A 12,663-nucleotide genomic window follows, 5' to 3' on the forward strand; every position below is an offset into this window, starting at 1 on the left:
AGTACCTTTCTGCCTGGTATTGAATAGGAAGGAATGTTGTTGTGTTAACAACTCTTGAATTCTTTGGACTTTATGATACCAGTTGTCCTGCCCTTGAGCCATCATGGTGACTTACCTTCAGGCACTTTGCAGCACTGGCTGGACTTTGGGGGTATTTGTTTTCCATCCTTCTTTCCATTCACAGCCTGAGTGCTAGGATTGGCTGAGGTAACTCTCCGGCCGCTGGGTTTGCCACGCATGAAAAGATGTGTGGCTTTTCCTGCTGTTTATGAAAGAATCTAAAAACATCTGTAGGCTTTTTGTAATTCTCATGCATTCTGAGAGCACCTTGAGCGAACCTGCCCAAAGGAGTGGATGGCTAAGTGGGATCTCAGTCTAGATTGTTCATAAACACCCCCAATGTGATGATCAGAACGGGTTGACTGTAAAGAGAGGTAGAAGAACTTTAAACGGCACCCTCACCTTTTCGAACCATCTGAATTCTCAAGACCTTAAGCTAGGTGTGCTAGTTTGCTGTCCTACTGATAAGAACTGTTCCTAAAATAACTGTAACAGAATACTTATGCAAGGGGGTGGGGGAGAACATGAGAAAATGTATCCTTGCATTAGATTTATGGCTTTTTTTAGAAGTGTGGGTTTTAGCAAACTTATTTATTACCTTAGATTTCTATCCCGCCCTCTCCGTAAGCGGATTCAGGGTGGCTAACCATTAGTTCAAACATCCACAATCGTCATTTCAAACAATAAATACAATTAAAACATTTAAAAACATTTTATGGTGCTGTTCTGCAACAACATAGGCGGGCTCGTCCTTTACTAACAGTTTGCTTCAAGTAAACTGAAATTGATTTCAGGCATGACGGTTTTTAACACTGAAATGTCATTATAGCCCAAAATGGGGAGGCTGGGTTGATTGATGGAACGAACGCACACACATCCTGCGTTAGTGCTGTTGCGTTGACTGTAGTCAAGGCCGTAGGCTGTAATATAAAATCTCGCTCGTGCATCAACTAACCATCTTCCCTGGAAGGCCTTTCTTTCAATTCCTGCATCTAAAACTATTAATTTACCTTTTCCCCTCAATTTTCAGACTCTATATGACAGTGTATACCTGACTTTGTACAACATTTGTTTCACTTCCTTGCCGGTCCTCATGTACAGTCTTTTTGAGCAGCACGTGCACCCTCATGTGTTGCAGAGCAAGCCAGCGCTCTACCGGTATGTATGGCTTTATTTCATTATTTATTTTGCTCCTTTTGGGCTCAAACCAGGGTTTTGTTTTTTTTAAGCAGGAATGCACAGGCACACAGTTCCAGCTGGCTTGGTGTCAGGGGGTGTGGCTCTATATGCAAATGAGCTCCTGCTGGACTTTTTTCTGCGGAAAAAGCCCTGGCTCAAACAATAGCCCATGTGAAGCTGCCAGCACGTTGCAGTTGTCTTTCCGTAAGGTTGTTGTTCATCCACACCTGCTTTTGCACAAGTAGTTGAGTTTCTTTTTTTAAAAAAAAAAATTGGGAGTGGTCAGAGTGATGGATGATGGTCCAAATGATAGAGCTGCATGCTGAAAGGACCCAGGCGTCTCCAGAAAAGATCCCAGGTCAAACTTGGAAAGTCTGCTACTGGGCTTTTTAAGAAGGGCTCTAGGCAGGGATCCTCAACCTTTTTGAGCCAGTGGGCACCTTTGGAATTCAGACACAGAATGGTTGGCACAGCCTCAAAATGGCAGCTGCAGGAGGTGGAGCCAAACAGAGAGAGGAAGCCGAAGTACGTGGAAGAAAATATACCAGAAGAAATCAGCGAGAGAGAATAAAACCAGCACTGGTGGCAGGTGCTGCTGAAATGTTACTTTGATTTGCCCCACCCGTTTTCTGAAAAACATTTGGGTGGGCGCCAGGAAGGTTGTCTGAAGGTGCCATGGTGTCCATGGGCACCGCATTGGGGGACTCTTGGAGTAGTGGTTAAGCCAGTTTGGTGTAGTGGTTAAGTGCACGGACTCTTATCTGGGAGAACCGGGTTTGATTCCCCATTCCTCCACTTGCACCTGCTGGAATGGCCTTGGGTCAGCCATAGCTCTCACAGGAGTTGTCCTTGAACGGGCAGCTGCTGGGAGAGCCCTCTCAACCCCACCTCAACTTCAGGGTGTCTGTTGTGGGGGGAGAAGATATAGAGCTGAGTCTCTGATTCAGAGAGAAGGGCAGGGTATAAATCTGCAGTCTCTCTGGAAGACCTTTGAAGGTTGTTCTGGAAGGCCTTTGTGTTGAGTGCTTGCAAGCACCCTGCTCTGTTTCATAGTCTCCTGCAGTTGGTTATTATAATGATTTGTATGTACCCTGATGGCTTTGAGCTGCCTCAGTGGTGGCCCAGTGGTGGCTGCAAGCCAGCCTAGAAATTGACTGAAAGAAATATTAGAAAGTTGGCTCTGATGTTGGAAAGTTCAAGACCTTGTACCCTCTCTTTTCCCCCCTCTACAGAGACATTAGTAAAAACGCCCACTTGGGCTACAAGCCTTTCCTTTACTGGACCTTCCTGGGATTCGCTCATGCCTTTGTTTTCTTCTATGGGTCCTACCTTCTGATGGGGGAAGACACATCTTTGCTGGGGAATGGCCAGGTAAGGTAGATTGTGAACGTTTAAAGCACATGTAGCCAATTTGCAACTGTAGTTCAGTGAAATTGCTGGCAGAGATAGGTAAACCCTGAAAGGCCTTGAGTTACTAGCCCTGCGCACCCAATACAGTACTTGTGATAGACCCTAGTGTTCACTGAATGTGTGGAGGGAGAGAGCAGGCATGGGTGTTCCAGCCTCGCCTCCAGCAACCACCTGGTCATATGCAGGGTACAACCACGCAGAGGAAGTGACTGCCTCCATGTGACCAGTGGTGTTCAGAAAGCATGGTCACAGATCCAGTTTGGTGTAGTGGTTAAGAACATAACATAAGAACATAAGAGAAGCCATGTTGGATCAGGCCAATGGCCCATCCAGTCCAACACTCTGTATCACACACACACACACACACTGTGGCTAATAGCCACTGATGGACCTCTGCTCCATATTTTTATATAACCCCCTCTTGAAGCTGGCTATGCCTGTAGCCGCCACCACCTCCTGTGGCAGTGAATTCCACATGTTAATCACCCTTTGGGTGAAGAAGTACCTCCTTTTATCCATTCTAACCTGACTGCTCAGCAATTAAGTGCATGGACTCTTTATCTGGGAGAACCAGGTTTGATTCCTCACTCCTTCACTTGCAGCTGCTGGAATGGCCTTGGGTCAGCCATATCTCTGGCAGAGGTTGTCCTTGAAAGGGCAGCTGCTGTGAAAGTCCTCTCAGCCCCACCCATCTCACAGGGTGTCTGTTGTGGGGGAGGAAGGTAAAGGAGATTGTGAGCCGCTCTGTGAGACTCTGAGATTGGGAACGGAGGGCAGGATATAAATCCAATATCACCATCTTCACCATCATCACGGGGAGGGGTCCTGTCTCATGGCTGCTTCTGCACGGTCGCATCTTGCAAACAGGTGGTCATGCGGAGGCAGGTGGTGGGGCTTGGGCATTCACACCTGCTCTTCTTTCTTGTGCATTTAGTAGACACATGGGGGGGGGCGCTTTGTGTGTTAAGTGCCATCAAATCACTTCCGGCGACTCTTATAAGTTAATGACTTTGAAAGCATCCTCTCATTAGCAGCCTTGCTCAGGTCTTGCAAACTGAGGGCTGTGGCGTCCTTGATTGAGTCAGTCTATCTTTGGCTAAGTCTTTCTCTTTCCCTGCTGCTTTCAGTTTCTCCTAGGGTTATTGTCCTTTCCAGTGACTCTTGTCGTATCATGTTACCAAAATACGACAGCCTCCGTTTAGTCATTTCAGCTTCCAGAGGGAGTTTAGGTTTGCTGTGAATGTTCTGAGGCAGAGTTAAAGTAGAACTGATATCGTAAAACAGCTCTTGACACACACATTAAAATAGAGGCCTTGTCTTGAAATTGACTCACAGGCTTAGATTAATCATGCCCTGTGCTCAGAAGTGTAAGTTCTGAGCCACACGGCAACAAGAGAACACTTATGCATGGAAAATGAATCAAACTTCCTTCTAGACAGGTCACAGTGGCTGTAGATCTACTTTGGCAGGCGTTCCTAGTTGATACTTCCAGTAGTCAAGAAACGTTGAAACCCAACTTTTGCCCAGCTTGAAAAGTACTGTGGTCGTGCATGTCTCTACCTTGATGCAGCAGTGGCATTAATACTCGTGCAACGCTCTTAACAGAACTCTGTCAAGTCAGTGTTCTCCTAAAGCAAAGAAGTGAAGGGATGTGAGAGAGTGACTCCTTGAATACTCCTTGATGGTACAGTCAGTTTGAAAGTTTGGGGAGGGATGGTGGCTCAGTGGTAGAACATCTGCTTGGTAAGCAGAAGATCCCAGGTTCAGTCCCCAGCATCTCCAACTAAAAAGGGTCCAGGCAAATAGGTGTGAAAAACCTCAGCTTGAGACCCTGGAGAGCCGCTGCCAGTCTGAGTAGACAATGCTGACTTTGATGGACCGAGGGTCTGAGTCAGTATAAGGCAGTTTCATATGTCATATGAAAAGGAGACATCTGTCTTTGGAACCATGGTAGAGAATATTCTACTTGCAGTAGAAAAGATCAAGAGTCCAGTGGCACCTTCAAGACTTAAAAAAAAAATTGTGGCAGGGATGAGCTTTCGTGAGTCCCGGTTCACTTCTTCATCTTTAAGGCGCTACTGGACTCTTGGCTCTTTTGTACCGTTTCAGACAGACTAAGATGGCTACACATCTTGATCTGTTACTGCTGCTTGTGGAGTTGTGGGAGATGAGTTGGAGAGACGGCGTCCCAGGGCACCGTTAGATCTCGGTAGACTTCCACCCTTCCGCCGAGGAACTCATGATGGTGTACATGGTCCCTTCCCACCCAGTGTTATCTCCTTACCCATGTGAAAGTAGGTTAGGCTGAGAGAGCTACTGGCCCAAGCTCGCTTTGTGAACTTGGAGGTCGCCCTGGTGGTTAGCACACTTCTCCAGTACACCCTGCTGGCGGCCATATTTGTATTTCACCATCAAGTGGTGGTGCAGCATTGGCACTAAAAGGTCGCACCTGATGAGCTTCTTCAGTACAGTATAACTCCAGATGCCCCATTTTGCCTATCCAGGCACCCCTTTTGCTGGTAAGAACATAAGAGAAGCTGTGTTGGATCAAACCAATGGCTTGTCCAGTCAAGCACTGTGTGTCACACAGTGGCCAAAAAAAACACCAGGCGGCACCAGTGGGGTCAGGATACCGGAAGCCCTCCCACTGTTGCCCCCCCCCCCAAAGACCAAGAATACAGAGCATCACTTGCCCCAGACAGAGAGTTCCAACAATACTCTGTGGCTAATAGCCACTGATGGACCTCTGCTCCATATGTTCATCCAGTCCCCTCTTGAAGCTGACTGTTTTGGCAGCCGTCACCACCTTGGGTAATCCCAAGGGAGAGTTCTCAAATGGGAAGCTGCTCATAGAAGCTCTGGGTCTCACATCGCCAGGAAATTGACATTGCACCTGTACTAGCAGAGGTGGTATGAAAAACTCTGTTTTAAGCTCTGGCGTCAAGGAAACTTGGTTCTCCGTCTTCCCAACCCTGTTTTGGATGGAAAGTTAGCCACTTAACCCTTAATTTTCACCCCACCGGGAGTATTCCAAACAAGAAGCTGTATGTCTATATGTGTCTTTGCAGCACTCACCGTTGTAAAACTGTACGTGAATTTTACCTTCTAGTCTTATTTTTCCGCCCCCCTCCCCTCTTTTCTCGCTGTGCATGTCAACCAGATATTGAAACCTAACAGGCAAATGGTAAGAGTCTCTTTCGTAGGACCAAAAACACATGGAAGATACAATATTTTGTATCTGTCGATGAATGCAGCATCCGTTCTTGCTTCAACATTTCCCCCCCAAAAATAAATGGTGGCATAACTTCAGATGATCGTGACCTTTTGGTGTGGGGGGGGGGGTGCTCTCATAGTAAGTCATAATGGCTCAGCCTTTTAAGTATCAGCTTTCAGAAATAGGTTTTTGCTTTCAACTTAGGCTGAGCCCAGGCTATTCTTCAAGGGCTCTTAAGGGTTAAAAGGGTAAGCGTGTCCTGCTTTATAAATCATGCAGAACACGGAGCAAGGAGTCTGACTACTCAAGGGTAGCAGCACTCACTTTCAGTTAGCATGTTAGCATGAATCCTGTTCTTTCTTCCCCAGGAAATATTGGAATAAAATTACTATAGCAACCAGCAGTAATAAACAATGCCTGCTGGTTTCCTAGGGAAAGAGCCTCAGACAAGCCATCAATTATATCAGTGGCTCCCAACCTTTTTGGCACCAGGGACCAGTTTCATGGGAGAGAATTTTTACACGGACCGTTAGGTGGGGTGGTGCTGGGGTTTTTGCCAACCCAGGCTCCCCCCCCCCCCCCGCCCAGGCCCCATTCTGCCTCCAGTGGGGGTCTTTAAATGGGGGGGGAGGCGGGCTGTTTCTGCCGCCTCCCCACTAGGTGGCCAGGTGGCAGAAGGCCAGTCTGCCTCCCCCTCCCATTTAGAGACCCCCGCCAATCATCTGAGTGAGGCCGTGCTGCCACTTTCATCCGCTCGGGTCCTGGGCGAGTGGGGGCGGTACCGCACCTCTGCCTCGCTCCGTGGCCTGGTTGCTAAGAACCCTAAACCTATTTAGACAAGCTGGGTCCAGAGGAGGACAACTAAGATGGTGAGGGGTCTGGAGACCAAGTCCTACAAAGAAAGGTTGAAGGAACTGGGCATGTTTAGCCTGGAGAGGAGGCGGCTGAGAGGTGATATGATCACCATCTTCAAGTACTTGAAGGGCTGTCATATAGAGGATGGTGTGGAATTGTTTTCTGTGGCCCCGGAAGGTAGGACCAGAACCAGTGGGTTGAAATTAAATCAAAAGAGTTTCCGGCTCAACATTAGGAAGAACTTCCTGGCCGTTAGAGCAGTTCCTCAGTGGAACAGGCTTCCTCGGGAGGTGGTGGGCTCTCCTTTCTAGGAGGTTTTTCAACAGAGGCTAGATGGCCACCTGACAGCGATGAAGATCCTGTGAATTTAGGGGGAGGGATTTGTGAGTTTCCTGCATTGTGCAGGGGTTTGGACTAGATGGCCCTGGAAGTCCCTTCCAACTCTATGACTCTATGAAAATCGCAAGCTGTGTCCAGCTGACATGCTCAAGCAAGCTTGGATTCAGGTGGGTAGTTGTGTCGGTCTGAAGCGACAGAACAAAACTCAAGTCCAGGGGCACCTTTAAGACCAGCAGAAGGTCCCAGGTTCATTCCCCAGCATCACCAACTAAAAAAAAAGGGCCCAGGCATAAAGGTGTGAAAAACCTCAGCTTGAGACCCTGGAGAGCCGCTGCCAGTCTCAGGAGACAATACTGACTTCGATGGGCCAAGGGTCTGATTCAGTATAACTATATGTTCATATACGTTCATGTGGGTGTAAGGCTTTCGTGTGTACGCACACTTCTTCAGACTGAGCTGTTGATTTAGCTTATTTTTAGCAGGAATCCAGATACTTCTGGACTTCCTTCATGTACTCCTTTATTTTTCCTGGGGGGAAATATGCATGGATTTACTAGCGCCACCCCTCGGTTCAGCAAACCTTCGAACAGTGCTACTTTAAAAATTCTAAAACAGTAAATCCACCATTTATTTTTTTAATCTGGAGCCCGGGGTCTTGAATTTGAAACCCAAGCCCACACGCACGATGCTGCATTGAAAGAAAACTACAGCAACCTGTAATTAGAGTCTAATTGCTTTCTCACTGCAGTAGAATATCTCTGGTAGTCTTCATTAGCTGCCTATTTATGCATAAATAGCTGTTGAATAACATTTCCCTAGAACCTTCTTTCCGTTGGGATTTTTAAACTTGTTCCTATGAATCTGTGGTTTTGCGTATTCAGCTGTGGAGGAAGATTGCTCAGTCCGTTTGGGATGTCAAGTTTTGTCACTCCTACCGGATGGCATCTGTTTCTCCCTGTTTTGCCTGCTGCTTTCCCCTTCTTGCTAAATTTTTACTAATGTTCACTGAGCAGACGTGGGAGCAGGCCGCGTTCCTGAGCTTCCAGTAGAACTAGTATTAGTATAGCTTCAATAGCCTTAGTTGCCTTAGCTATCTAAAACACTCCATCCTTACCAGTTTAACCGCATCAGTTTTTTTTTTTCTGCTCTCCTTTAGATGTTTGGAAACTGGACATTTGGTACTCTGGTATTCACAGTTATGGTGATAACTGTTACGATGAAGGTATAGTTGAACTGTTCTCCTTCTGTTAAGAACATAAGAGAAGCCATGTTGGATCAGGCCAGTGGCCCATCCAGTCCAGCACTCTCTGTCACACAGTGGCCGGAAAAACCCAAGTGCCATCAAGAGGTCCACCAGTGGGGCTAGAAGCCCTGCCACTGTGCCCCCCTCCCCCAAGCACAAGAATCCAGAGCATCACTGCCGCAGACAGAGAGTTCCAACAATAAGCTGTAGCTAAGAGCCACTGATGGACCTCTGCTCCATATGCTTATCCATTCCCCTCTTGAAGCGGCCTATGCTTGTAGCTGCCGCCACCTCCTGTGGCAGTGAATTCCACATGTTAATCGCATGTTAATTACATGTTCTGCATGTAATTCTGTTGTCTTGGCATTAACTGCAGTAACCAGAAACTGAAGCCTTCATGCAGGGGTCTGCAACATTGTTTCTCCCATCAACACCTTTCCTGGTGCCCTCCCAAGTATTTTTAGGAAGTGGGAGGGGCCAAGTGGTGCTGCTGCCCAGCAGGCCCTTTAATTGGCTGTGCAGTTTTTTTTAAAAAAAGCTTGCTGCTGCAGCAGCTGCCACCGCAGCACAAGGATCTTCGCTCAAGTAGTGAAGCTCTGTATACGTAAGAAAATATTTTTAAACGATATGTTCATTCCGACAGACTTCATGAAATGCTGATGAGCCACTATATTAGAGTTATGCATGAGCTCCATGACGGTTTGTGATTGGCTCCGCCTCTTGCGGCAGCCATTTTGGCATTGGATCTGCCTCCTGCGGCAACCATTTTGTGGTTATGCCCTCCACTCTGTGCCAGAATTCCAAGGGTCTGAAAGGTTGTTTCCAGTGTGCCTTTTTGTTAATAAGCTCTTTGGACCAGAGATCCTAAGCATAACGTTTAGTTCTAGAGTTGGCCCAGCTTGTTCAGGTGGAAGAATGATTTTCAAATTTAGATTAGAGATGGACTGAATTGTCAGCAGTCTCCCCCGCCTCCACCCCACCCCATGAAAGCTTCTCTTTCAGTAACTGTTTTTTCACTGGGGGAAAATGTGTCCTATGCAAATCTAGTAATTGACGTTTCTGCAGCCTTGGAGCTGGTGATGTTCTCAGGAGAAGCCCATAAAGGACACATTAGAGCCCATAAAAGGCACATTAGATCTGTAGACTCCACTGCACCCTAGGGGGGGGCATAACAGAAGAAGCTTTCCAGCCTTAGCTCCAGAGGGATCAGTTTGTGAAAGATTCCTTCACTCAGGCCTGTGTGTTGCATCTGGACTTAGTTTTCCACCAATGGTGGGGGAGATATCATTTCTTCCAGTTTCCCTTGAGTGGTGTTTTTGGGAGATCAGTTGGCTGCAGTGGAAAGGGGTACTCAGGAAAGTTCTGTTCTGCTGATGGAAGTGCCTTCCTTTAGGCAAAACCCACCCCCAATCCAGTATCATTCAATCTTGTAAGAGCCATGAAGTCTCTGACCTGGGAAGCTCTCCAGTCTAGCTGAGCTGACCCTGTCCTGGGAGATCTTTTTGACCAAGCTCTGGCCATTCTAAAAGGCTTCACGAAATGCTGAAGAGTCGCTATTAAAGTTATGCATGAACTCCATGCCCATTTTGTGGCTGGCTCCACCTCTTGTGGCAGCCATTTTGTAATGGGCTGCACCTCCTGCAGTAGCCATTTTGCAGCTGTGCTCTTCACTCAAGTTTGTAGATTTTGCTTGGACCAGTCAAATGATGTCCCTACCTGTCTCTAGGTGGTCTTCAGGCTTTTCTAAGAAGCTGGGTCTGGGAATCAACAGCTCCAGAACATGGTTAAAATGATGTGACGCGTGTGCTAAATACGTAAAATTCCAGATATCCTGTGACCATGTATTTCCATTGCGGGCTCCACTACTGAAAAATAATTTATGCTAATTAAATCTTGGCTGCGCTAACAGAATTTCTCATTCTTGTGCCTGTTTTTAGATGGCTTTAGAGACTCATTTCTGGACTTGGATCAATCATTTTGTTACCTGGGGCTCCATCGCGTTTTACTTTGTCTTCTCCTTGTTCTATGGGGGAATTATATGGTGAGCAGATTCTTTTCATGAGCATAGAGTATAATTATATGCAGTAACCATACTCATTACGAGCATAGAGCGTAAGGAAGTTTCCTAGCACTCAGCTGTTGAAATAAATCCCATAATATAATTTGTGCAAGTATGGCTGGGGGAGGGAGCATATTCTGCAACTGTATCATGGCGGGGCTGCTTGTTGGCTCCTTTTGCACTTCTAGACCGGCAGCTCCCGCTGATGTTTCTGATTACCAGGGGTGGAATTCTAGCAGGAACTCCTTTGCATAATAGACCACACACCCCTGATGTAGCCAATCCTCCAAGAGCTTACAAGGCTCTTTTTTGTAAGCTCTTGGAGGATTGGCTACATCAGGGGGTGCGGCCTAATATGCAAAGGACCTGCTAGAATTCCACCCCTGCTGATTCCTGATACAAGCGAAAGCTCCCCATCTCCACCCCTGGCCTTAAACAAAGGAAGACAAGCAGGCCGGAGGATCAGCAGAGAAGCTTGACCGATCAGCTAGACGTGGCCTTGTAGACAACCCCCCTAAGAGGAATGACAAAACCGTTCTGGCCCATGAAATTAAAATTAGATAAGCCCCATTGTTTTCCCCTTGTTCTTCCTATCTTTTCAGGAAAGAAAATGGGGGCACACTTGTCCAGTTGTAGCAACCAGTTTCTGCTCCCTGGATCATTGTCTGGGGCTCGCTCTCCTTGTCACCTCACACAGCTTGAAGGATCATCTCTTGCTGTTTGAGTTCAATAGCAACATGTCTTGCCCTGGTGTCAAAAGCAGGGCCATTAGTCCACTGTCCCTGATGGTTTCATTTCCTTGAAACTAAAGCAGACTTGGAGTGCTTAACTTTTACAGTTTGGAAAGCCATTTTGGTGTAGTGGTCAAGTGTGCGGACTCTTGTCTGAGGCAACCGGGTTTGATTCCTCCACACCTCCGCTTGCAGCTGCTGGAATGGCCTTGGGTCAGCCATAACTCTTGCCAGAGTTGTCCTTGAAAGGGCAGCTGCTGTGAGAGCCCCACCTCACAGGGGGCAGAAGATAAAGGAGAGTATAAGCTGCTCGGAGACTGATTCAGAGAGAAGGGCGGGGTATAAATCTACAAGTCTTCTCTTCTTCTACAGCAGATCTGGTTGTGCTTTAAGAGTTCGAATGTATTAACAGACTTAGCATTTACTATCAAAGATTTCAGGTTTTCACGGCTGGTAACATCATTAGGGTTTGTAGAATCTTTCGGGCTCAAGTGCCGTGTTCTACTGGAGAAAGTTTTCCTTCCAGACGTTTCGTTCTCAGCTGCGGAGAACATCCTCAGTGGCGTTGCAGCCGGAGCAGGCGCTCAGACCTTCTTGGCTGCTGTGCATTGAGTGGGGCCAGGGCTGCTGGAGAGCTGCTATTTCTAGGCTGGAGGGGGTGTGATGAAAGGGCAATTGGTTTGCGGATGTGCCCATTGTTTGGTGGGCCTTCCTGGAAGGGCAGTGATAAGGAAACTGGCTAACTGGAAAATAGCAGCTCTCCAGCAGCCCTGGCCCCACTCAATGCACAGCAGCCAAGAAGGTCTGAGCGCCTGCTCCGGCTGCAGCGCCACTGAGGATGTTCTCCGCAGCTGAGAACGAAACGTCTGGAAGGAAAACTTTCTCCAGTAGAACACGGCACTTGAGCCCGAAAGATTCTACAAACCCTAATTAGCATTTACTGTTTGGCTGTGTATTGGGGACCGGGTGTGGGGGCGGGGAGAAGGAGGGAGACAAGCCTGTGGAATTGCATACTTGTGCATGATGCATAGGGCTGCTAGTTCTGGAATGGGAAATACTTGGAGATTTGGGAGGTGGAGCCTGGGGAGGCTGGGGTTTGGGACGGGGGGACCTCAGCAGGGTACAATGCCATAGAACCCGCCCTCCAAAGCTGCCATTTGTTCCAGGGGGACTGTTGTCTGGAGATCAGTTGGAAATCGCAGGAGACCTCCAGGCCCTACCTGAAGGCTGTGCAACACAAAAGAGAATCACAGAGATAGAGACGGGGATGTATGCCAGAGGCTTCCGTGATAACCAGCCTCAAAAATAACCAACACCGTAATAGTAGAAAACCTTATATAATTCTCACAAGTATTACAATATTAGCCATTACAGCTAAATGGAAACGGAACATCCCGTCTACCACCTACAGAGTCCTATAAACTTCCAATACAAATTAATACAGTCTTTTTCAGATAAGGAGGACTGGTGGTGGAGATAAGGAGTGCAAAAAACTATTAGGTGATGCCCGACGTTTTCGGAAGCCATTCTTTGGAACGCAGCCAGCAATTTTAAAAAGCTGCCTCCATAACTG

The 12,663-nt window shown here is 47.4% G+C and overlaps 1 protein-coding gene across 6 annotated transcripts in view; it reads left to right on the forward strand.

The window, feature by feature from the left end:
- The window catches only part of ATP11B (ATPase phospholipid transporting 11B (putative)), a 132,926-nt gene that overhangs the window by 83,752 nt on the left and 36,511 nt on the right, over positions 1-12,663 (forward strand). For all 6 annotated transcript variants that reach the window (XM_060242583.1, XM_060242581.1, XM_060242580.1 and 3 more), the window contains exons 24-27: positions 1,091-1,218; positions 2,472-2,610; positions 8,214-8,279; positions 10,238-10,341. In XM_060242583.1, the coding sequence (XP_060098566.1) occupies positions 1,091-1,218; positions 2,472-2,610; positions 8,214-8,279; positions 10,238-10,341 (437 nt within the window). The remainder of the gene's footprint in view (positions 1-1,090; positions 1,219-2,471; positions 2,611-8,213; positions 8,280-10,237; positions 10,342-12,663) is intronic.

Source organism: Heteronotia binoei, chromosome 6 (genome assembly GCF_032191835.1).
Source record: "Heteronotia binoei isolate CCM8104 ecotype False Entrance Well chromosome 6, APGP_CSIRO_Hbin_v1, whole genome shotgun sequence".
NCBI classification, from domain to species: Eukaryota; Metazoa; Chordata; class Lepidosauria; order Squamata; family Gekkonidae; genus Heteronotia; species Heteronotia binoei.